This window comes from Trichechus manatus, unplaced genomic scaffold (assembly GCF_000243295.1).
Source record: "Trichechus manatus latirostris isolate Lorelei unplaced genomic scaffold, TriManLat1.0 scaffold00005, whole genome shotgun sequence".
Classification (NCBI taxonomy): domain Eukaryota; kingdom Metazoa; phylum Chordata; class Mammalia; order Sirenia; family Trichechidae; genus Trichechus; species Trichechus manatus.
In genome coordinates, this window is record NW_004443941.1 from 34768776 (window position 1) to 34793485 (window position 24710).

A 24710-nucleotide genomic window follows, 5' to 3' on the forward strand; every position below is an offset into this window, starting at 1 on the left:
CTTATCAAAGTAGGATGTAGAAAATTTTCTTTCTAAACTCTGTTATGCCAGTTGAGCTAGATGTTCCCCAAGACCATGGTCCCTACAGCCCTCAGCCCAGTAATTTGATCCCTCAGAGAGTTTGGATGGTCTATGGCACTTTCATGACCTTGCCTTCATCAAGTTGTGCTGGCTTCCCCATATTGTGTACTGTCTTACCCTTCACTAATGTTACCACTTATCCGTTGTCTACTTAATGTTTTTCCCTCCCCACTCCTCCCCTCCCTCGTAACCATCAAAGATGGTTTCTGTTTGTGTGTAAATCTTTTCATGAGTTTTTAGAGTAGTGGTCTCATACAATATTTGTCCTTTTAGGATTGACATATTTCACTCAGCATAATGCCCTCCAGATTTATCCATGTTGTGAGATGCTTTGCAGATTCATTATTGTTCTTTATCATTACATAGTATTCCATTGTGTGTATGTATCATAGTTTGTTTATCCATTCATCTGTCGGACACTTAAGTTGTTTCCATCTTTTTGCTATTGTGAACAATGCTGCAATGAACATGGATGTGCATATGTCTATTCATGTGATGGCTCTTATTTCTCTAGCATATATTCATAGGAGTGAGATTGCTGGATCATATGGTATTTCTATTTCTAGCTTTTTAAGGAACCATCATATTATTTTCCAAAATGGTTGTACCATTTTGCATTCCCACCAGCAGCACATAAGAGTTCCAATGTCCCTGTAACCTCTCCAACATCTGTCATTTTCTGTTTTTTTGATTAGTGCCAGTGATGTTGGGGTGAGATGGTATCTCATTGTGGTTTTCATATGCATTTCACTAATGGTTACTGATCGTGAGCATTTCCTCATGTGTCTGTTAGCTGCTTGAATGTCTTCTTTGGTGAAGTGTCTGCTCATATCCTTTGCCCATTTTTTAATTGGATTATATGTCTTTTTACTGTAGAGGCGTTGGATTTTCCTGTAGATTTTAGAGATTAAAACTTTGTCAGATTTGTCATAGCCAAAAATTTTTTCCCAGTCTGTAGGTTCTCTTTTGACTCTTTTGCTGAAGTCTTTTGATGAGCTTAAGTGTTTAATTTTTAGAATATCCCAGTTATCTAGCTTATCTTCTGGAGTTTGTGTGTTGTTACTTACGGTTTGTATCCTGTTAATGCCATGTATTAGAGCCTCTGGCACTGATCTTATTTTTTCTTCTATGATAGTTATAATGTTTGGTTTTATATTTAGGTCTTTGACCCATTTTGAATTAGTTTTTGTGTATGGTGTGGGGTATGGGTCTTGTTTCATTTTTTTGCAGATGGACTCCAGTTTTGCCAACACCATTTGTTAAAAAGACTGTCTTGTTCCCATTTGATGGACTTTAGGCCTTTGTTGAAGATCGAATGACCGTAGGTAGATGGATGTACATCTGGGTTCTCAATTCTGTTCCATTGGTCAATGCGTTTGTTGTTGTACCAGTACTAGTCTGTTTTGACTATCGTAGCCGTATAACAGGTTCTGAGGTCAGGTACTGCGAGTTCTCCTACTATATTTTTCTTCAACAGCCCTTTATTTATCTGGGGCCTCTTCCCTTTCCATATAAAGTTAATGATTAGTTTTTCCATCTCTTTAAAGAATGCTGTTGGTGTTTGGATAGGAATTGCATTGCATTTGTAGATTGCTTTGGATAGAATTGACATTTTCACAATGTTGAGTCTATTCATGAGCATGGTATGTTTTCTTTTATATAGTTCTCTTTTGGTTTCTTGCAGTAGTGTTTCTAGTTTTCTTTGTATAGGTCTTTTACATTCCTGGTTCATTTATTCCTGACTATTTTATTTTTTTAGGGGCTATTATAAATGGAAACCGTGATGTCATAGTGGTTAAGAGCTACAGCTGCTAACCAAAAGGTCGACAGTTTGAATCCACCAAGAGCTCCTTGGAAACTCTATGGGGCAGTTCTACTCCATCCTATAGGATCTCTATAAGTCTGAATTGATTCAATGGCAACAGGTTATGAATGGTATTGTTTTCCTGTTTTCCTTTTAGTCGTTCTCTTTATAGGTGTATAGGAATCCAACTGATTTGTATATGTTTATCTTATATCCTGCTACTTGACTGAATCTATTAGTTCCACAAGCTTTTTTGTGGAATCTTTTGGGTTTTCTATGTATAGTATCATATCATCTGCAAATAGGACAGTTTTACTTCTTTGTTACCAATTTGGATGCCTTTTATTTCTTTTTCTTGTCTTATTGCTCTAGCTAGGACTTTCAGCACAATGTTAAATAGGAGTGGTGATAAAGGGCATCGTTGTCTTGTTCCTATTCTCAAGGGGAATGTTTTCAGCCTCTCTCCATTAAGAATGATGTTGGCTGTTGGTTTTGTATAGACACTCTTTATTACGTGGAAGAATTTCCTTTCTATGCCTACTTTATTGATAGTTTTTATAGGAATGGGTGTTGTACTTTGCCGAATGTCTTTCCTGCGTGAATTGAGATGATCCTATGATTTTTTTATTTATGTGGTGGATTACATTGATTGATTTTCTAATGTTGAACCATCCTTGCATATATGGTATGAGTCCACTTGGTTGTGGGTTTTTTTTTTTTTTTTAATATGATGCTGAATTCTATTGGCTAGAAATTTGGTGAGAATTTTTGCATCTATATTCATGAGATATATTGGTCTGTAATTTTTTTTGTGGTGTCTTTGCCTGGTTTTGCTATCAGGGTTATGCTGGCTTCATTGTATGAATCCAGAAGTATCCTTTCCATTTCTGTGTTCTGAGATAGCTTGAGTAGTGCTGGTGTAAGCTCTTCTCTGAATATTTGTTAGAATTCTACAGTGAAGCCATCTGGGCCAGGGCTTTTTGATGGGAGGTTTTTATTATTATTATTATTATTACCTTTTCAATCTCTTCTCTTGTTATGAGTCTGTTCAGATTTTCAACTTCAGTTTGTGTTAGTTTGGATAAGTAGTATGTTTATAGAAATTTGTCCATTTTCTCTAGCTTTTCAAGTTTGTTGGAGTATAGTTTTTCATAGTACTCTGTTATGATCCTTTTATTTCAGTTGGGTCTGTTGTAGTGACCCCATTTCATTTCTTATTTGGGTTATTTGCATCTTCTCTTGTTTTTCTTTTTTCAGTTTGGCCAATGGTTTGTCGATGTTGTTGATCCTTTCAAAGATCCAACTTTTGGTTTTTTGATTCTTTCTATTGTTTTTCCAGTCTTTATTTCATTTATTTCTCCTTTGATCTTTATTATTTCCTTTCTTCTGGTTGCTGTAGGCTTGTTTTGATGTTCTTTTTCTATTTGTTCGAATTGTGTAGCCAATGTTTCGATTTTGTCCCTTTCTTCTTTTTTGATGTGTGCATCTATTGCTATAAATTGACCTCTGAGCACTGCCTTTGCTGTATCCCAAAGCTTTTGGTATGTTGTGTTTTCATTCTTCTTTCAGTCTAGGAATTTTTTTATTCCATCTTTGATTTCTTCTAGTACCCAGTGGTTTTTAAGCGGGGAGTTATTCAGTTTCCAAGTATTCTTTTTCCTTGCTCTTCCTGTTGTTAATTTCTACTTTTATGGAGTTGTGATCAGAGAAGATAACTTTGTATTATCTCAGTGTTTGGATTTTGTTGAGGTTGCTTTGTAGCCTAAGACGTGGTCTCTTCTGGAGAACTTTCCATGTGTGTTGGAAAAGAGTGTGAACTTTGCAGCTGTCGGGTGGAGGGTTCTGTATATGTCCATGAGGTCAAGTTGGCTGATTGTGGCGTTTAGATCTTCTGTATTTTTGTTGAACTTCTTTCTAGATGTTCTGTCCTTTACAGAGAGTGGTATATTGAAGTCTCCTACTATTATTGTGGAACTGTCAATTTCTCTTTTTGGTGCTATTAGAGTTTTTTTTTAATGTATTTTGGAGCCCTGTCATTGGGTAGGTAGATATTTATTACGATTATGTCTTCATGAAGAATTGTCCTTTCAATCATTATGTAATTCCCTTCTTTGTCTTTTGTGGTGGATTTTGTTTTAAAGTCTATTATATCTGAGATTAGTATTGCAACTCCTGCTCTTTTTTGGTAGCTGTTCCTTCTATTTTTTAATTAAGTCTTTGTTTCTAAGGTGTGTTTCTTGTAGACAGCATTTTGATGGATCCTGTTTTTTTAATCCATTCGCTCACTCTCTGTCTCTTTATGGGTGCATTTAGGCCATTTATGTTCAGTGTAATTATTGATAGGTGTGAGTTTATTGCTGTCATTTTGTAGTGGTTTTTTTTTTTTTTTTTTGTGGTGCTGACGTTTTCTTTGTTCCTCTTACTCTCCTGTGCTGAATTCCTTTTGTTTGTGGATTTGTTTGTTTCTTTCATTTTTATAGATTTTGTGTTAACTTACACTTTATGCTTTTCTTCATTTTGATGAGTAGTTTTGTTAACTTTCTTTGTGGTTACCTTGAAATTTACCCGTATCTTCCTAAGTTTAACCAGTCCTTTATTACTTGGTATTGCCTTGCCTTCCTCTCCATTTGAAAGTTCTATACCTACACCGTTTATTCCCTCTTTTATTGTTTCTCCTCTGTATGTGACTTTTTGTTTTTCTTGAGCTGCTCAGAATTCTTTCTGTTGTCTTTGGTTTTAGCAAGTGTGATTATGATATGCCTTGTTGATTTTCTTTTGGGATCTATCTTATATGGGGTTTATTGAGCTTCTTGGATGGCCAGCTTTTCATCTTTCATGATATTTTCTGTTAGCAATTCTTCAATGATCCTGTGTATGTTTTCTGTTTTCTCCCCCTGTTCTGGAACTCCGATCACTTGCAAATTTTTGCGTTTGATTTTATCCACATCATTCTCAGGGCTTCTTCACTTTTCTTAGTTCTTTTCTCTGATATTTCCTCAAACAAGGTGGTATTCAAGGGTTTGTCTTCAATTTTTCTGATCCCATTCTCCATTGTTTCAAATCTGCTCCTCAAACCTTTTATGACACTGTCCATTTCTGAAATCTTGTTTATGTTTTGGATTTCTAATTGCCTTTTTCATATGATTTCTAGTAGTGAGTTTATTTTTACATTTTGTTCCTGTGTTATTATCCTGAATTCTTCCACTGTTTTGTCTGTCTTTTTCATGATTTTAATTGTCTTTTCCATAATTTTGTCTATTTTTTCTTCATTTTTGTCTTCTTTTTCCTTCATCTCTTGGATAGCCAAGAATACTAGAGATTTGCATTCCCTATTAGGTAGTTTCAGTGCCTTTTCTTTTACTGAAAGGTTATCTGGTTTTTTATTTTGGACACCTACTGGAACCATCCTGTGAATTTTTTAAAATATGTTTTGATATTGTCTGCTGTCTTCAGACATGCAGTAATTATTTTTTTAATCAGTTGATTGTAGATTTGTTTGTTTCATCCTGATTTTTTGTTTTATTAGGTTATGTTTGAGCACGCAGGCTGGGCATTCTTTGTTGTTTGCTCATCTCTGGGCATGATACTTCTCACCACCTTGTCCAATGGGCAGGGCCAGTTGCTCAGCTATGATCCAGCAGGGCAGGTCCAGCGGAAGAGGAGGGCCTGGGATGGGCCACTTGCAGCACCTACGGTGGCTGACAGGGCTGGGGGGAGGTGCAGGTCAGGTTCTGGTAGACCATGCCTGTGCTGCTCAGGGGTGCAACGCCCAGTGCATTGTGCAGATAGTCAGGAGGGAAGGGGGAGGATGTGATGCATGGAGCTAAGTGGGTGTAAGAAAGAAGAGAAAGAGGAGAGAGAAACAGAGGACAAAAAAAAGTGCTGAGTGAGCCTGCCATTGGAGTGGTGCAGACTTGGGGAAGACATGTACCAGTGGCTTTCTAGCCAGGCAGTTCAGCACAGCCCATGAAAAAGGGACAGATATGGCACACGCAGCTAGGTGGGTGGGAGAAAGGAAAGAAAGGAAGGGAGAGAGAGATAAGAAACTAGATTTTAAAAAAAGGCATACACTGCCAGGTGGTTGGGAGAAGGGAAAGGAACAAAGGTGGAGATAGACAAGAAACTGAGAGGAAAAAGAAAAAGATGGCCAAGTGGTTGGGAGGAAGGAAAGGAAGGAAGGTAGGGAGAGACAAGAAACTGAGCAAAAAAGAAGAGAAAAAAAATTCCCCAAGGGAGCCCACTGGAAGCAGGTCTCCAGCCAAGTGGCATTGCACAGCCTGTCAAGAAGGAGTGGAGATGGCACACGGAGCCAGGTGTTCAAGAGAAGGGTAAGGAAAGAGGGCAGACAGAGATAAGAAACCAAGAAAGAAAAGACAAAAAATAAATGCTCTGAGGGAGCCCCCTAGCATGGTGGCACAGACCAGGTTAGGGGCTTCCTAGCTGAGCAGCACTGCACAGCCTACCAAGAAGGAGCAGAGCTAGCACATGGCACCAGGTATCTGGGAGAAAGGAAAGGAAGGGAGATAGAGAGAGACAAGAAACCAAGAAAAGAAAGAAATAATGTGTTGAGGGAGCCCTCTGGCTTTGCAGTGCATTCTGGGGAAGGGACTCCCCAGCGAGCAGTGCTGCACAGCCCATCTAGAAGGAGCAAAGATGGCACACAGTGCCAGGTGTTCAGGAGAAAAGAAAGGAAGGATGGTAGAGAGAGACAAGAAACTGAGAAAAGAAAAATAAATAAAAAGCCCCAAGGGAACCCAATGGGAGAAGAAATCAAAACAAGCAACAACAGCAAAAAAAAAAAAAAAAAAATGACACTGAAGGATCTGGCTGGTGTGGGGGGCAAATCCAAGCAACAAGGAGCCGATGTCTCCCTGGCTGAGTGACTGCGGCCTGCCAGAAAGTGGCAGAGGCTGAGCAGGGGGAAGAAGGGTGGGGGGTGGGAAAGCATGTATCGCTGGTTACTAGGTGCTTTGTTTCCTGCTGGGAGCTCTATGAAGCTACCTTCTCATACTCCCTGTCTGATGTTCTTGGTGGCTGAGAGGTGTCCAAGATGGTGAATCTGTGCTCTGTTAGCTGATGGGGGACCTCCAACTCCTTAGCTCTCTGTTCTCTCTCAGTTTCTTCTTCCATTCAGTGCTTGGTTGAGTACTTTATCCCTTCATTTACACTTAGGGTTCCAGGATTAACGTTTATCTCTGTTTTACTTTGTTTGGTCTTTGCTGTGGAAGATGGCTGTCTATATAGAGTCACGTTGGCTCCTGAAACTTGCTCTTGAATGTCAAGTAGCTAAAGAGAAATGAAGAAATGTTGAACTGAACAGAAGATTTCAAAGGGCAGCTCCTGAAGATATAAAGTATTATAATGAAATGTGCAAAGACCTAGAGTTAGAGAACCAACAGGGAAGAACACGCTTGGCATTTCTCAAGCTGAAAAAACTGAAAAAAAACTTAAGTCTCAAGTTGCAATACTGAAGGGTTCCATGGGCAAAATACTGAATGTTTCAGGAAGCATCAAAAGAAGATGGAAGGAATACCCAGAGTTGCTGTACCAAAAAGAATTGGTCAATGTTCAATCATTTCAGGAGGTAGCATATGATCAAGAACCAATCAAGGAAGAAGTCCAAGCTTCCCTGAAGGCATTGGTGAAAAACAAGTCTGCAGGAATTGATGGAATACCAATGGAGATGTTTCAACAAAAGGATGCAGCACTGGAAGGGCTCACTTATCTATGCCAAGAAATTTGGAAGACAGCTACCTGGCCAACCGATTGGAAAAGATCCGTTTTTATGCTTATTTCAAAGAAAGGTGATCCAACAGAATGGATAAGTTATCAAACAATATCATTAATATCACACAAAAGTAAAATTTTGCTGACGAGATTCAAAAGCAGTTGCAGCAGAACATCGATAGGAAACTGCCAGAAATTCAAGTCGGATTCAGAAGAGGATGTGGAATGAGGGATAGTATTGCTGATGTAAGATGGATCCTGGCTGAAAGCAGAGAATACCAGAAAGATGTTTACCTGTGTTTTACTGACTATGCAAAGGCATTTGACTGTGGGGATCATTGTGGATAATGGATATTATCCATTATGGATAACATTGCAAAGAATGGGAATTCCAAAACAGTTAATTGTGCTCATGAGGAACCTGCACATAGATCAAGAGACAGCTGTTCAAACAAAACAAGAAGATACTGCATGGTTTAAAGTCAGGAAAGGTGTGTGTCAGGGTTGTATCCTTTCACCATACTTATTCAATCTGTATGCTGAGCAAATAATCCAGGAAGCTGGACTATATGAAAAAGAACACGGCATCAGGATTGGAAGAAGGCTCATTAACAACCTACTTTATTCAGATGACACAACCTTGCTTGCTGAAAGTGAAGAGGACTTGAAACACTTACTGAGGAAGATCAAGGACTACAGCCTTCAGTATGGATTACACCTCAATATAAAGAAAACAAAAATCCTCCCAACTGGACTGATAACGGAGCCCAGATGGCACAGTGGTTAAACATTCAGCTATTAATCAAAAGATCTGCAGTTCAAATCCTCCAGCTGCTCCTTGGAAACCATATGGGGCCGTTCTACTCTGTCCTTTAGTGTCTCTATGAGTTGGAATCAACTCGACAGCAACGGGTTTGTTTGTTTGTTTTGGACCAATAGGCAACATCATGATAAATGGAGAAAAGATGAAGTTGTCAAGGATTTCATTTTACTTGGATCCACAATCAACACCCATGGAAGAAGCAATCAAGAAATCAAACGACATATTGCATTGGGCAAGTCTGCTGCAAAAGACCTCTTTCCAACGTTAAAAAGCAAAGATGTCACTTTAAGGACTAAGGTGCACCTGATCCAAGCCATGGTGTTTTCAATCGCCTCATATGCATGCGAAAGCTGGGCAATGAATAAGGAAGACTGAAGAAAATTGATTCCTTTGAATTATGGTGTTGGCGAAGAATGTTGTGTACACCGTGGATTGCCAAAAGAATGAACAAATTTGTCTTGGAAGAAGTACAGCCAGAATGCTCCTTAGAAGCAAGGATGGTGAGACTTCATCTCACCCACTTTGGATTTGTTATCAGGAGGGATCTGTCCCTGGAGAAGGACATCATACTTGCTAAATTCGAGGGTCATTGGAAAAGAGGAAGACCCTCCACGAGATGGATTGACACACTGGCTGCAACAATGGGCTGAAGCATAACAACGGCATGAGTATGGTGCAGGAACGGGCAGTTTTTCTTTCTGTTGTACATAGTGTCACTATGAGTTGGAACCAACTCGACGGCACCTAACAACAAGAACAATCTTTGTGGAAGCAGATTGCCAGGTCTTTCTCCCACAGAGCCACTGGTTGGGTTCGAACTGCCAACCTTTCGGTTAACAGCCACTCACCAAACTGTTAAACCACCAGGGCTCCTTATTATATGCATATGCCATAAATGATTTATCTACTCTACTGTTGATGGACATTTGAGTAATTTCCAGTTTTTGAATACTACAAATAGCGCTGCTATGAACATGCTTGTACATGTCTTTTGGTGAACACATGGACACATTTCTGCTGGGTATATACCTAGGAGTGGAATTTGGATTGTAAGGTAAGCATATGTTCAGCTTTAGTAGATATGCCAAACAGTTTTCCAATGCCTTTGTATCCAATTCAGGTTTTTAAAAACAATGTCTTTCTTTAATATATACAAACAACACTTGGTTTGTATTTTAACCCCATTTGAACTTAGAGAATATGTTCATATGTCTATCTGCCCCACTGTGAGCTCTTTGAGGATACCGTCCAACCCACTGGTCTTTGCATTAAATGTATATTCCGCAGTGGATGCTCAATAAATATTTGTTGTATAATTGAACAAATGAACTTACAGGAGATCCACAATTTGCCCTGAGGTATAAGGTAGATGTGCAGTTCTTTGAGACTCTAGCTTTGCTGTTAGTAAATGCTGTTTTCTTTCATCCAAAAATTTAGAACACACTTGCATGACTTTGCAACCTCTTTACAATATCCAAGCCAACCAACTGTTTAAACCGAAAGCCTATCACTTAAATTTCCTGGCTCTGGTCCAGAATATCTCCCCTGGCTCAGACATGGCTTAGGGATTTCCATCTCCATTTAGTGATGGTATGCGTGATGGATAAGATGCAATATGCCTTGAGATGGGATAATTAAATGCATACTGGTAATAAGAGATGGGGAGTATAATGAAATAAAGGCTACGTAAGATGTAAGAAGGAATGCTGTCATGGGATAAGCAGTTAGTGAGATACAGGCTGGTTGAGATGCAGTGAAGACACGGGAGGAATTTTGAGAAAGGAATCTTTTTACCAAAGCTTTAGCTTTAGCTTTAACTGAAACCTGGCTTTTCCTTGTAGCCCTCTTAAGTCATCACTTTTAATTCTCGTTTTTTTCCATGCCTCTCAGAATCCAAAGGAAACATCAGGTTCTCCTTCATTTCCACTGTCTGTCCACTGCTTTTCCAATCTCATTAAAAATTCCTGCTTCCATGAGGCTTAGGCCATATAACTGGATCACTTGCTGTCTCTTCTCATTGCAATCATATGAACTTCTTGTCACCTTTTCTTGTTCGTTAAAGACTTTGGCAACCGGCTTTCAGAATTCCTCACCCTTTAACTCCTGTCATCCTAGAAGACATCACCCCACCCCACCCCCATGTGAGATTACTCAACCAACATGCTAGACCTTCCTCTTCTATGACTTTCCCCTCCCAATCGTTTTTACCCGTCCACTCAAGAGCACACCTAAATTGTGTAACTCACTTTAAACTCTCTATTTCTGAGATTAAATTCAGACATCCTACTCTCAAACCACAACCCTCTACATTTCTACCTTACTTACCTAATGACTCCTAATTACCAGTTCTTTTACCTTTGAGCCCAATATTTCTACCTATTTATTAGCCCCTCCTATCTTGATTTCCCTTCACACCCAGTTTAGATTACATCATCCATCCTTGAAGACTCTCTCTTTCCAATAGCTGAAACTCTCATGGCCCACAGTATCACACAAGTCAATTTAGGCAATGGCATTTAGTGAAGAATACATATCCATCATACAAATGAAAAAAGTGTAATGAGAGATGAAGTCTATAATTAAAGAAAGACTACCCTAATGAGATGCAGGGAGAAAATAAGACATGAGACATGAGTTATGAAATGAGATATAGCAGCTGGATGTAACTTCCTGGCAAAACTCCAAGCTTAGATTGTCTTTAATTTTCTACTTTTTCTGCAGATACATTCAGGTTACTGGAGAAAACAATTTGGCAGATAGGTATGTTATTAGTTCATAATAACAAGTTTTAGCAAAAATATTTAGAACCAAATGATAAGAAAACCCTACATACCAAAACCTGTGGCATGCAACAAAAGCAAATCTTGAAGGGAATTCTTATAGCCTTAAATCCTTATGTTAGAAAAGAAAAAAAGGCTGAAAATTAATAAGTTACTCTTCTAGTTTAAGAAGCAAGAAAAAGAAAAACAGAGTAAACCTCAAGTTAATAAATAAGTCTAAAAGTATACATCAATGAAATAAAAAACAAAAAATACAATAGAGTAAATTAACAAGCTTGAAGTTGGTTTTAAAAAGAGTAACAAAATAGACAAAAGTCAAGCAATACTGATCGAGAAAATAGTAACATAAATAATTTAATTAATTAAAATAAAGACATAAGCACACAAATGCTTATAGGAGCTTTATTCATAATTGCCAAAACCTGAAGCCAACCAAGATATCCTTCAATTGATGAATGGATAAACAAACTATGGAATATCCATACAATGGAATATTGTTTAGTGGTAAAAAGAAATGAGCTACAAGCCACAAAAAGGTGTGGATGAATCTTAAATGCGTATCACTAAATGAAAGAAGCAAGTCTGAAAAGGCTATATACTGTATGATTACAAAGACAAACTATAGAGACAGTCAAATGATCAGTGGTTGCCAGAGGTTTGGGGTGAGGTGAAAAGTGGTTGAATAGGTACAGCACAGGTGATTTTTTAGGGCAGTGAAACTATTCTATATGATACTGTAATTGTGGCTACATGACAGTATTCATTTGTCAAAACCCACACAACTTCACAGTACAGAGAGTGAACTGTCTTAGGCTGGGTTCTGAAGAGAAGCAAAACCAGTAAAGCATGTAAGTATATAGAGAGATTTATATCAAGGAAACAGCTCATGCAATTGTAGAGGCTAAAACGTCCCAAGTCTGTAGATCAGGGTAGAGGCCTCTCTCACTTCACACAACCACGGAAGCTGGCGAACCCAAGGTAGGCATGTTTGAGAGGGACTCCTGCTCACAGGCTGTGAAGGTCAACGAATTCCAAGATCAGCAGACAAGACTGCAAGGTTTCTCCTGATTCACATAGCTGCAGGGGCTGGCGAACCCAAGATCAGCAGGTCAGGGAACCGGACTCTTGCTCACAGGCTGTGAAGATCGATGAATTCCAAGATCAACAGGTAAGCTGCTACCTCAAGTCCCAAGAACTGGAGGTGAGACAAGAGGCAGCTGTTAAGTCTGGAACAAGCCAAAAACTTTGGCAAGGTGAGCAGCAGAAAATAACCAGCAGAAGTCAGGGAGATGAAGCTGAGGGAGCAGTGAGCTGCCACAGGCCCCGCCCTCACCATTACCACTCAGCAGATTCCATCATGGGGGTAATCGCATATCAAATTTCAACAGGGAAGTGATCACAACATTATACAACTGCTAAAACACTAAGAATCATGGCCTAGCCAAGTTGACATACAATCTTAACCACCACTTGAACCTTAATGTACTTAAATTAAAAAAAAAATCATTTAGGAGATTGGGGGACCTCAAGATGGAATGAAGAATGTGACAAAACAATGTAAGTATATGACAAATGTATGAAACAACCTCACTGAAGGAGGTTGGAGGAAAAAAAAGATGCTGACCTAAATGACTTTGGAAGTGAATGGAGTCTGTAAAACTAAAGGTAAAAGAAACTGTACTCTAGTTGATAAAGTTATATTTCACAGGAGCATGTGATAACAATTTTGATACTGCTATACATGTTTGGAGCCCTGGTGGTGCAGTGGTTAAGAGCTACAGCTACTAACCAAAAGATCAGCAGTTCGAATCCACCAGCTGCTCCTTGGAAACCTTATGGGGCAGTTCTACTCAGTCCTATAGGGTCACTATGAGTTGGAATTGACTCCATGGCAACAGGTTTGTTAGTATTGAATTATAACCCAAAGCATAAAATAAATATCCATGAGTCTGTATTGATATGAATAAATGAATGAATAAATAAATAAGGGCAAGGAGACAAATCTCTCATGCAGAATTCCAAATAAATTATGTAGATACTCTACTCATGAGAAGGGGAAGCATAACTCCCCACTCTTTTAATTGTAGGCTGCATATAGTGAAGTGCTTAATATAGAAAGGGAGAGAGGAGAATAGCTTTAGAGTGGAGAAACTTTATAAACACTAATTCAGCCAGGTGGTCAAGGGCAGCATCACAGTGACAAGTCATGTTGATAGTATGTACCCTGGATATGATGTGATGAAAATGGCAATTTACCTCTCTGGTCTTCCTCCTCAAAACCCATAACCCTAGTCTTTTAACTTATTGATAAAAAGACAACCCAATTTAAAACCACTGGCAAAGGATCTGAGTAAATGTTTCTCCAAATACGATAAACAAATGACCAATCAGCACATGAAAGAAGCTCAACATCATTAGTCATTAGGAAAATACAAATTAAAATGACAATGAGATGGCACTTGACACTCATTAACCAAAAAAAACAAACCCAAGAGGTGGAGCCAACATGGTTCTCTAGATAGACACATCATGCCATCCCTCTGCAGCAAAGACCTGAAAAACTAAGTAAAACAGATACAAACATCAATCCTGGAACCCTAAGCATCAAATGAATGGACAAAGAACCAGATCAAACACTGAATGAAAGAAGAAACTGAATAAAAACAGAGAACAATGAGAGATACAGAGTGAAGGTCACCTGTCAACTAACACAGCACAGCTTTGCCATCTTAAATCACAGCCAGAAATGACCCCAGACAAGGAGTACAGGAAGGCAACTCCACAGAGCTCCCAACAGGAGACAGAGTATCCAGTAATCAGAGAAACATGTTTTCCCACCTCTCACCCTTCTGCCCTGCATGCCACTCCTAGCCCTTCCTGTGCCACTTAGCTAGAGAGCTACTGACCTGCTATCATCCAGGGTCCACCCCACCCCTACCCACCAGATCTTGCCATGCCATTTTTTCCCCTTTCTTCCTTTTCTTTTACTCTCCCACGTAGCACTGTACACCACCCCACCCCCTCCTGACAGGCAATGCTGTGCCATTCTGTTAGAGAGCTACTGGCCTGCCATCACCCTGGGTCCACCCCACCCCACCCCACCCACTGGTTCCTGCTGTGCCATTTTTTCCCGTCTTCCTTTTATATCTCTCTCCCACATATGCCACCACATCCCTTCTCAACAGGCTGCGCTGTGCCACTTGTCTATAGAGCTACCAGCCTGCCATCAACCTGGGTCCACTCCACCCCCACCCACCAGCTCCTGCCACACCTTTTTTTAAGCCTTACTTCCTTTTCTTTCTCCCTCCCACTGAGCCCTGTATGGCACCTCTACCCCTTCCCACTAGGCCATGTCATACTGCTGTGGGTAGAGAGCTACTGGCCCACAGCCAGCATGGGTCCAACCCACCCCCAACAGCAGCCTCCTGCCTCACCATTTTTTCCCATTCCACCTTTTCTTTCTCCCTCTAACCTAGCCCTGTACCCTACCTCTACCTCTTTCTGGTGGGCCATGTTGTGCCACCTTGACTAAAGAGACTTTGGCAGGCCAACAACCCAGGTCTTCCCCACCCCCACCCACCAGCTCATGATACATCATTTTTTCCTTTCCTCCCTTTCTTTGTCCCTCCCACCTAGCTATGTACAACACATCACTCCCCTCAAACCAGCCCCCAGGTCTCCCTGCCCCCACCCACCAGCTACCCTGTTTTTTCTTTTCTTTCTCTCTCTTTTCTTTTCTATGTTCCCTCTACCTAGACCTGTATAACTCCCCCCATTCCTAACAGTCCCTGCAGTGCTGCTGCAGCTGGACCATTCTTGGCTCAGGCCCTCCACTGCACTGGGCTCACAATGCCCCTCCCCTCCTGCCACTTGACCAACTTCTGAATGGAGGGAAGCAAGCCTGTATCACTCCCCATCTGACACTCTGTCCTCTCCAGTGAGGGGCTGTGAATGCTTCCACATCACTAGACCAACACCAGGAGGCAGACAGCACCTGCCTAGTCCGTCCTCAGCCACCTTGCCAAACCAGTGTACAGTGAAGCGGGCTTGTCCTGCCTGCTGCTGCCCTACCCACCCACACAAGGTGGTAAGAGCTATTATTCCCACAAATGAGCAAGTAGCAAATCACACCTGGCCCACCCACACTGACATATCAAAACAAAACAAAGAAGCAAGATGAAACAAATGAACACACTATTGATAAATACAGAAAATAGTATCTTAATGTCGCAGAGACAGCAAACCATATCAAAGCATATAAAAAAGCAGGACAAAATGGCTCCAGCAAGTGACCAAAATAAAGAAACAGATGATCTTCCACTAGAAGAAAAAGAAGGAGAACTTCCTGATATGAATTCAAAAGACTAATATTGAGGGCTCGCCAAGAGATTAGGAAAGAGATCAAGGAAAACACAAACAAAACCAAGGAAAAAATACACAAAATCATGGAAAATACAGACAAAACCAACAAAAAAAAATAGTCAAAATCAGAATAACACAGACACAGCGATAGAAGAATTCAGGAAAATAATACAAAAACAAAAAGTCAAAATAAATAAACAATTAGAAATCACACAAAAAGAGCAACTAGAAATCCAAAAGATAAAGAAAATTTCAGAAACAAACAATGCAATAGAAGGTTTTGGGAGCAAATTGGAAACGATGAAAAACAGAATCAGCAAGACTGAATGCAAATCCATGGATGCCATTTTGAGGAAAAGTCACAGAAAAGAATGAAGAAAATGAAGAAAACCTAAGAATTATGTGCAACACAATCAAGGGCAAAAATTTGCGTGTCATCGGAGTTCCAGAACCAGGGGAGAAAATGGAAAACACGAAGAAGATTGTTGAAGATTTCCTGGTAGAAAAATTCCCAAGTATCAGGAAAGAAGAAAAGCTGACCATTTAAGAAGTTCAACCAACCCCATAAACGATAGACCCCAAAAGAAAGTCACCACGACATATCATAATCACACTTGCCAAAACTAAAGACAAAGAAAGAATCCTGAGAGCAGTTTAAGAAAAATGAAAAGCCACTTACAAACAGGAAACAATAAGACTAAGCTCTGACTACTCAGCAAAAACTATGCAGGCAAGAAGGCAATGGGATGACATATATAAAACTTTCCAAGAAACAACTGCCAACCAAGAATAATATATTCTGCAAAAGTCTCTCAAATACAATGATGAAATTAGGACATTTCCATATAAACAGAAATTAAGAGAATTTGTAAAAAACAAATGAAACTCATAAGAAATATTAAAGGGAGTCATCCTTCAGTAACAGAACCGACAACATCAGACAACAACTGGAGTCTTGGCCATGGAACAGCATCAGCCAGACAGGAACCTAGGTAAAGATCTTTCAGTAATAAAACAAAGCTAAAAGACTTAAAACAGGGAAACAGACGCCAATCTTTAAATGACGACAGTGTCAAAACAATAAAAGGGGAAATAAATGATGTAGGTATAGAACTTTCAAGTGGAGAGGAAGTCAAGGCAATATCAAATTAAAAAAAAAGACTCATTCAAACTTGGGAAGATAAGGGTAAATGTCAAAGTTACTTCAAAAAAAGTTAACATATCTACTCATCAGAAATAGACAATAGATAAGTGGTAACTTTGGTGACGGGTAAGACAGTATGCAATTCTGGGGAAGCCAGCACAACTTGATGAAGACAAGGTCATGAAAGCTCCATAGCCACATCCAAACTCCCTGAGGGATCAAAATGCTGGGCTGGGGGCTGAAGGGACCATGGTCTCGGGGAAAATCTAGCTCAATTGGCATAACATAGTTTATAAAGAATATGTTCTACATTCTACTTTGGTGAGTAGCATCTGGGGTCATAAAAGCTTATGAGCAGCCATCTAAGATACTCCACTGGTCTCACCCTGCCAGGAGCAAGAGAGAATGATGAAAACCAAAGACACAAGGGAAAGATTAGTCCAAAAGACTAATGGACCACAACTACCACAGCCTCCAACAGACTGAGTCCAGCACACCTAGATGGTGCCTGGCTATCGCCACTTACTGCTTTGACAGGGATCACAATAGAGGGTCCCGGACAGAGCTAGAGAAAAATGTAGACCAAAATTCTAATAAAAAAAAAAGACCAGACTTACTGGTCTGACAGAGACTGGAGAAACCCCAAGAGTATGACCCCCAGACATACTTTTAGCTCAGTAATGAAGTCACCCCTGAGGTTTACCCTTCAGCCAAAGATTAGACAGGCCCATAAAAGAAAACAAGACTAAATAGGCACACCAACCCAGGGGCAAGGATGAGAGGGCAGGAGGGGACTGGAAAGCTGGTAATGGGAAAACCAAAGTCAAGAAGGGGAGACTGTTGACATGTCATGGGGTTGGCAACCAGTGTCACAAAACAATATGTGTATTGTTAATGAGAAGCTAGTTTGCTCTGTAAACCTTCATCTAAAGTACAATAAAAAACATCTACTCATCAGAATAAAAAAGAAGAAAAACATAAAGTCTCAACACAAGATCTATAAAAATGAAAGAAAAGACAATCCACAAACAAAAGGAACTCCGCACAAGAGAGTAAGAGGAACAAAGAAAATGTCATCACCACACACACACAAAAGACCACAACAATATCACAGCAATAAACTTATAACTATCGATAATCACACTAAATGTAAATGGCTTAAATGTACCTGTAAAGGGATAGAGAGTAGCAGAATGGATTTAAAAAAACGTGACCCATCAATATGCTGTCTACAAGAGACACAGCTTAGACATAAAGACATAAACAAATCTTAAAACAAAAGATGGAAAAAATATATCAAGCAAACAGTAACTCAAAAAAAGGCAGAAGTGGCAATACTAATCTCAGATAAAATAGACTTTAAGGAAAAATCAACTGTAAAAGATAAGAAGGGAAAATCAACCAAGAAGACATAACCTTAATAAATGTCTATGCACCAAACAACTGAGCTCCAAAATACATAAAACAAACTCTAACAGCACTGAAAAGAGAAGTAGACAGGTCCACAGTAATATTAGGAGACTTCAACCTACCACTCTCAGTAATGGACGGAACATCTAGAAAGAAACTCAACAAAGATACAGAAGATCTAAAGGCCAAAGTCAACCAACTTGACCTAATAGATATATATAAAACACTCCACCCAATAGCAGCAAAATATGCATTCTTTTCCAACATACATAGAACGTTCTCCAAAATAGAGCATGTTTTAGGCCACAGAGCAAACCTCAATAAAATCCAAAACATCAAAATAATATAAAGCATCTTCCCTGATCACAATGCCTTAAAAGTAGAAATTAATAACATGAACAGCAAAGGGAAAAAATTAAAAACTTGGAAACTGAATAACACCTTGCTTAAAAACCACTGGGTAACAGAAGAAATCAAAGAGAGAATCAAAAAAATTCCTAGAATCAAATGAGAATGAAAACACCAACACCTTTGGGACACAGCAAAGGCAGTGTTCAGAGGTCAATAAGTAGCCATAAACACACACATTAAAAAAGAAAAAAGGGACAAAATCAAAATGTTAGCCCTACAACTGGAACAAATAGAGAACAGCAAAGAAGGCCTACAGCCACCAGATGAAAGGAAATAATAAAGAGCAGAGTTAAATGTAATAGAGAACAGAAAAACAACAGAAAGAATCAGTAAGACAAAAAGTTGGTTCTCCGAAAAGATCAACAAAATTGAAAAACCTTGGTCAAATTTACAAAAGAAAAACAGAAGTTGAAGCAAATAACCCAAACAAGAAATGATACTGGGAACATTACAACAGACCCAGCTGAAATAAAAGGATCATAACAGAATACTATGAAAAATTATACTCCAACAAATTTGAAAACCTAGAGGAAATGGACAACTCTCTAGAAACCCACTATCTACCTAAACTAATACAAACTGAGAAAGAAAATCTGACCAGAACCCATAACAAGAGAAGAGATTGTAAAGGTAATAAAAAAAACTCCCAACAAAAAAAGCCCTGGCCCAGGTGGCTTCACTGGAGAATTCCAACAAATATTCAGAGAAGAGTTCACATCAGTACTACTCAAACTATTAAAGAGTGTAGGAAAGGAAGGGATGCTCCCGAATTCATTCTAAGAAACCAGCATTACACTGATACCGAAAGCAAAGACACCACAAAATATATATATATATATTACAGACCAATATCTGTCATGAATATAGATGTAAAAAATTTTTTTTATTGTGTTTAGGTGAAAGTTTACGGCTCAAATACATTTCTCATACAAAAATTTATTCACATATTGTTATGTGACACTAGTTGCAATCTGTATAATGTGACAGGACACTCCCCCTTTCCACCCCGGGTTACCCAAGTCCATTCAACCAGCTCCTGTCCCTTCCTGCTTTCTCATCCTGCCTCCAGACAGGAATGGCCCAGTCAGCCTTGTGTATCTGCTTGAACTAAGAAGCACATTCTTCCCAAGTATTATTTTATGTTTTATAGTCCAGTCTGATCTTTGTCTGAAGAGTGGGATTCGGTAACAGTTTTAGTCCTGGGTTAACAGAGCATCCGGGGTCCATGGCCTTGAGGGTTCCTTCAGTCTCAGTCAGACCATTAAGTCTGGTCTTTTTACTAGAATTTGAATTCTGCACCCGGATTTTCTCTTTCTCCATCAGGGACTCTGTTGTGTTCACTGTCAGGGTGGTCATTGGTGGTAGCTGGGGACCATCTAGTTCTTCTGGTCTCAGGCTAATGGAGACTCTGGTTTATGTGGCCCTTTTGTCTCTTAGGCTAATATGTTCGTTGTGTCTTTGGTGTTCTTCATCACCTTTGCTCCGGGTAGGTTGAGACCAATCGATGCATCTTAGATGGCCGCTTGCAAGCTTTTAAGACCCCAGATGCCACTCACCAAAATGGAATGCAGAACATTTTCTTAATAAACTTTGCTATGCCAATTTACCTAGAAGTCCCCCGAAACCATAGTCCCCGAACCCCAGCCCCTGCCTCTCTGTCCCTCGAAGTGTTTAGTTGTGTTCAGGAAACTTCTTAGCTTTTGGTTTAGTCCAGTTGTGCTGACTTCCTCTGTATTGTGTGTTGCCCTTCCCTCCACCTAAGACGATTATTGTCTACTATCTAGTTAGTGAGATTCCCCTGCCCCTTCCCACACTCATAACCATCAAAGAATGTTTTCTTCTGTATTTAAACCTTTTCTTGAGTTCTTAGAATAATGGTCTCAAACAATATTTGTCCTTTTGCGACTAATTTCACAGAGCATAATGCCTTCCAGATTCATCCATGTTGTGAGATGTTTTGCAAATTCCTCATTGTTCTTTATCATTGCATAGTATTCCATTGTGCATATGTACCATGATTTGTTTATCCATTTGCCTGTTGATGGGCACCTAAGTTGTTTCCATCTTTTTGCTATTGTGAATAGTGCTGCAATGAACATGGGTGTGCATATGTCTTTTCATGTGATGGCTCTGATTTCTCTAGGATATATTCCAAGGGGTGGGATTGCTGAATCATATGGTACTTCTATTTCTAGCTTTTTAAGGAAGCACCAAATCTATTTCTAAAGTGGTTGTACCATTTTACATTCCCACCAGCAGTGTATAAGTGTTCCAGTCTCTACACAACTCCTCCAACATTTACTATTTTGTTTTTTGGATTAGTGCCAGCGTTTGTGGGGTGAGATAGTATCTCATTGTAGTTTTGATTTGCATTTCTCTAATGGCTAATGATCATGAGCATTTCCTCATGTATAGGTTAGACGCCTGAATGTCTTCTTTGGTGAAGTGTCTATTCAAATAATTTGCCCATTTTTTAATTGGGTTATTTGTCTTTTTGCTGTTGAGGTTTTCCAGTATCTTGTAGATTTTAGAGATTAGACCCTCATCGGATATGTCGTAGCCAAAATTTTTTTTTCCCAGTCTGTAAGCTGTCTTTTTTCTCTTTTGATAAGCATAAGTGTTTGATTTTTAGCAGCTCTCAGTTATCTAGTTTCTCTTATGGTGTTTGTGCATTGTTACTTATGGTTCGTATTCTGTTTATGCCATGTATTAGGGTCCCTAGCGTTGTCTCTGTTTTTTCTTTCATGATCTTTATATTTTAGACTTTATATTTAGGTCTTTGATCCATTTTGAGTTAGTTTTTGTACATGGTGTGAGGTATGGATGTTGTTTCTTTTTATGCAGACGGATATCCAGTTATGCCAGCACCATTTGTCAAAGAGACTGCCTTTTCCTCATTTAATGGACTTTGGGCCTTTGTCAAATATCAGCTGCTCATAGGTAGATGAATTTATGTCGGGATTCTCAATTCTGTTCCATTGGTCAATGTATCTGTTGTTGTAGCAGTACCAAGCTGTTTTGACTACCATGGCGGTACAATAGGTTCTAAAATCAGGTAGTGTGAGACCTCCTGCTTTGTTCTTCTTCTTCTGTAATGCTTATCTGGAGCCTCTTCCCTTTCCATATGAAGTTGGTGATTTGTTTCTTCATCTCGTTGAAAAATGTCGTTGAAATTTGGATTAGGATTGCATTGTATCTGTACATCTCTTTGGGTATAATTGACATTTTCACAATATTGAGTCTTCCTATCCATGAGCAAGGTATGTTTTTCCAATTATGTAGGTCTCCATTGGTTTCTTGTGGTAATGTCTTGCAGTTTTCTTTGTATAAGTCTTTTATGTTTCTGGTTAGATTTAGTTCTAAGTATTTTATCTTCTTGGGGGCTATTGTAAATGGTACTGATTTAGTGAGTTCCTCTTGGAAGTTCTCTTTGTTGGTATAGAGAAATCCAACTGATTTTTCTATGTTTATCTTGTATCCTGATTCTTTGCTGAAATCTTCTGTAAGTTCCAGTAGTTTTCTTGTGGATTTTTTGGGGTTTTCTGTGTATAAGATCATATTATCTGCAAATAGAGATACTTTTACTTCTTCCTTACCAATTTGTATGCCCTTTATTTCTTTTTCTTGCCTTACTGCTCTGATTAGGACCTCCAGCACAATGTTGAATTAGAGTGGTGATAAACGGCATCCTTGTCTGGTTCCCATTCTCAAGGGGAATGCTTTCAGACTCTCTCCGTTTAGGATGATGTTGGCTGTTGGCTTTGTATAAATGCCCTTTATTATGTCAAAGAATTTCCCTTCCATTCCTATTTTGCTGAGAGTTTTTATCAGGAATGGGTGTTGGACTTTGACAAATATCTTTTCTGCATCAATTGATAAGATCATGTTCTTATCAGTTGTTTTATTTATGTGATGAGTTACACTGATTGTTTTTCTAATGTTGAACTATCGCTGCATACCTGGTATGAATCCTTCTTGATCATGGTGAATTTTTTTTTTGTTTTGATATGTTGTTGAATTCTATTGGCTAGAATTTTGTTGAGGATTTTCGCATCTATGTTCATGAGAAATATTCGTCTGTAACTTTCTTTTTTTGTGATGTCTTTACCTGATTTTGGTATCAGGGTTATGATGGCTTCATAGAATGAGTTTGGGAGTATTCCATATTTTCTATGCTCTGAAATACCTTTAGTAGTACTGGTGTTAATTCTTCTCTTGAAAGTTTGGTAGAATTCTCCAGTGAAGCTGTCAGAGCCAGGGCTTTTTTTTTTTTTTTTTGTGGGGAGTTTTTTAATTACCTCTTCAATCTCTTCTTTTGTTACAGGTTTATTTAGTTGTTCTACCTCTGTTTGTGTTAGTTTAGATAGGTAGTGTGTTTCTAAAAATTTATCCATTTCCGCTAGGTTTTCAAATTTGTTGGAGTATAATTTTTCATAGCATTCTGTTATGATTCTTTTAATTTCAGTTGGGTCTGTTGTGATATTGCCCATCTCATTTCTTATTTGGGTTATTTGCTTCCTCTCTTGTTTTTCTTTGTCAGTTTGGCCAATGGTTTATCGATTTTGTCGCTGTTTTCAAAGAACCAGCTTTTGGTCTTGTTAACACTTTCAATTGTTTTTCTATTCTCTAGTTCATTTATTTCTGCTGTAATCTTTATTATTTACTTTATTCTGGTGCCCAAGGGTTTCTTTTGCTGCTCTCTTTCTATTTGTTCAAGTGGTAGAGTTAATGTTTTGATTTTGGCCCTTTCTTCTTTTGAAATGTGTGCATTTATTGCTATAAATTGACCTCTGAGCACTGCTTTTGCTTCGTCCCAAAGGTTCTTGTAGGATGTGTTTTCATTCTCATTTGATTTTATGATTTTTTTTTTATTCTGTCCTGGATTTTTTCTATAACTCAGTAGTTTTGAGCAAGGTGTTGTTCAGTTTCTATGTATTCAATTTTTTTCCTTGCTTTTTTCTGTTATTGATTTCTACTTGTATGGCTTTATGTTCAGAAAAGATGCTTTGTAATATTGCGATATTTTATACTCTGTTAAGGCTTGCTTTGTGTTGTAATATGTGGTCTATTCTGAAGAATGTTCCATGTGTTTTGGAAAAGAAAGTATACTTGGCTGCTGTTGGGTGGAGTGTTCTGTATATGTCTATGAGATCAAGTTGGTTGATTGTGGCATTTAAATCATCCATGTCTTTACTGAGTTTCTTTCGAGATGTTCTGTCCTTCACTGAAAGTAACGTGTTGAAGTTTCCTACTATTATTGTGAAGTTGTATATTTCTCTTTTCAATGCTGTTAGAGTTTGTTTTACGTATTTTGGAGCCCTGTCATTGGGGGCATAAATATTTATTATAGTTATGTCTTCCTGGTGTATTGACCCTTTAATCATTATATAGTGTCCTTCCTTATCCTTTGCGGTGGATTTTGCTTCAAAGTTTATTTTGTCAGAGATTAATATTGTCACTCCTGCTCTTTTGATTGTTGTTTGCTTGATATATTTTTTCCATCCTTTGAGTTTTAGTTTGTTTGTGTCTTTGAGTCTAAGATGTATCTCTTGTAGGCAGCGTACAGATGGATCTTTTTTTTAATCCATTCTGCCATTCTCCGTCTCTGTTGGTGCATTTAGTCTACATTCAGTGTGATTATTGATAGGTATGGGTTTAATGCTGTCATTTTGATTTTTTGTGTGTGTGATGTTGACAGCTTGTTTGTTCCACTTAATTTTCTGTGCTGAGTCATTTTTCTTTATGTATTTTATTTTCATCTTTTTCATTGTTGTTGATTTTGTATTTGCTGAGTTTTTATGTTTTTCTCGTTTTTTATTTTGGTGTGTAGGTTTGTTAGTTTCCTTTGTGGTTACCTTAAACTTTATCTCTATTATTCTAAGTTTAAACCAATCTTTTATTTCTTGATTTCACCTTAACTTCCTTTCCATAGGCAAGTTCTATGACTACACTATTTAGTTGCTGTTTTTTATTTTAATGTTGTCATCTTTTTCATACTGACATCTCGGTTTCCCTATTTTCAGTGTTTTAGCTTTGATTTATTTTTGTGACTTCCCTATCTGGGATGATATCTGGTTGTTCTGTCCTGTGTTCTAGTCTTGGGTTGTTATCTGATATTATTGATTTTTGAACTGGAGAACTCCCTTTAGTATTTCTTATAATTTGGGT

General features: G+C 38.7%; 1 protein-coding gene across 9 annotated transcripts in view; it reads left to right on the forward strand.

The window, feature by feature from the left end:
• The window catches only part of NLRC4 (NLR family CARD domain containing 4), a 152353-nt gene that overhangs the window by 60469 nt on the left and 67174 nt on the right, over positions 1-24710 (forward strand). The window contains exon 9 of one of the 9 annotated variants that reach the window (XM_023736311.1): positions 11157-12111. The exons of 7 other annotated variants lie outside the window; for them this stretch is intronic. In XM_023736311.1, the coding sequence (XP_023592079.1) occupies positions 11157-11227 (71 nt within the window). In that variant the 3' untranslated portion in view covers positions 11228-12111. Of the gene's footprint in view, positions 1-7113; positions 7268-11156; positions 12112-24710 lie in introns of those variants that run through there. One more of the 9 variants, XM_023736319.1, reaches the window with a different exon arrangement.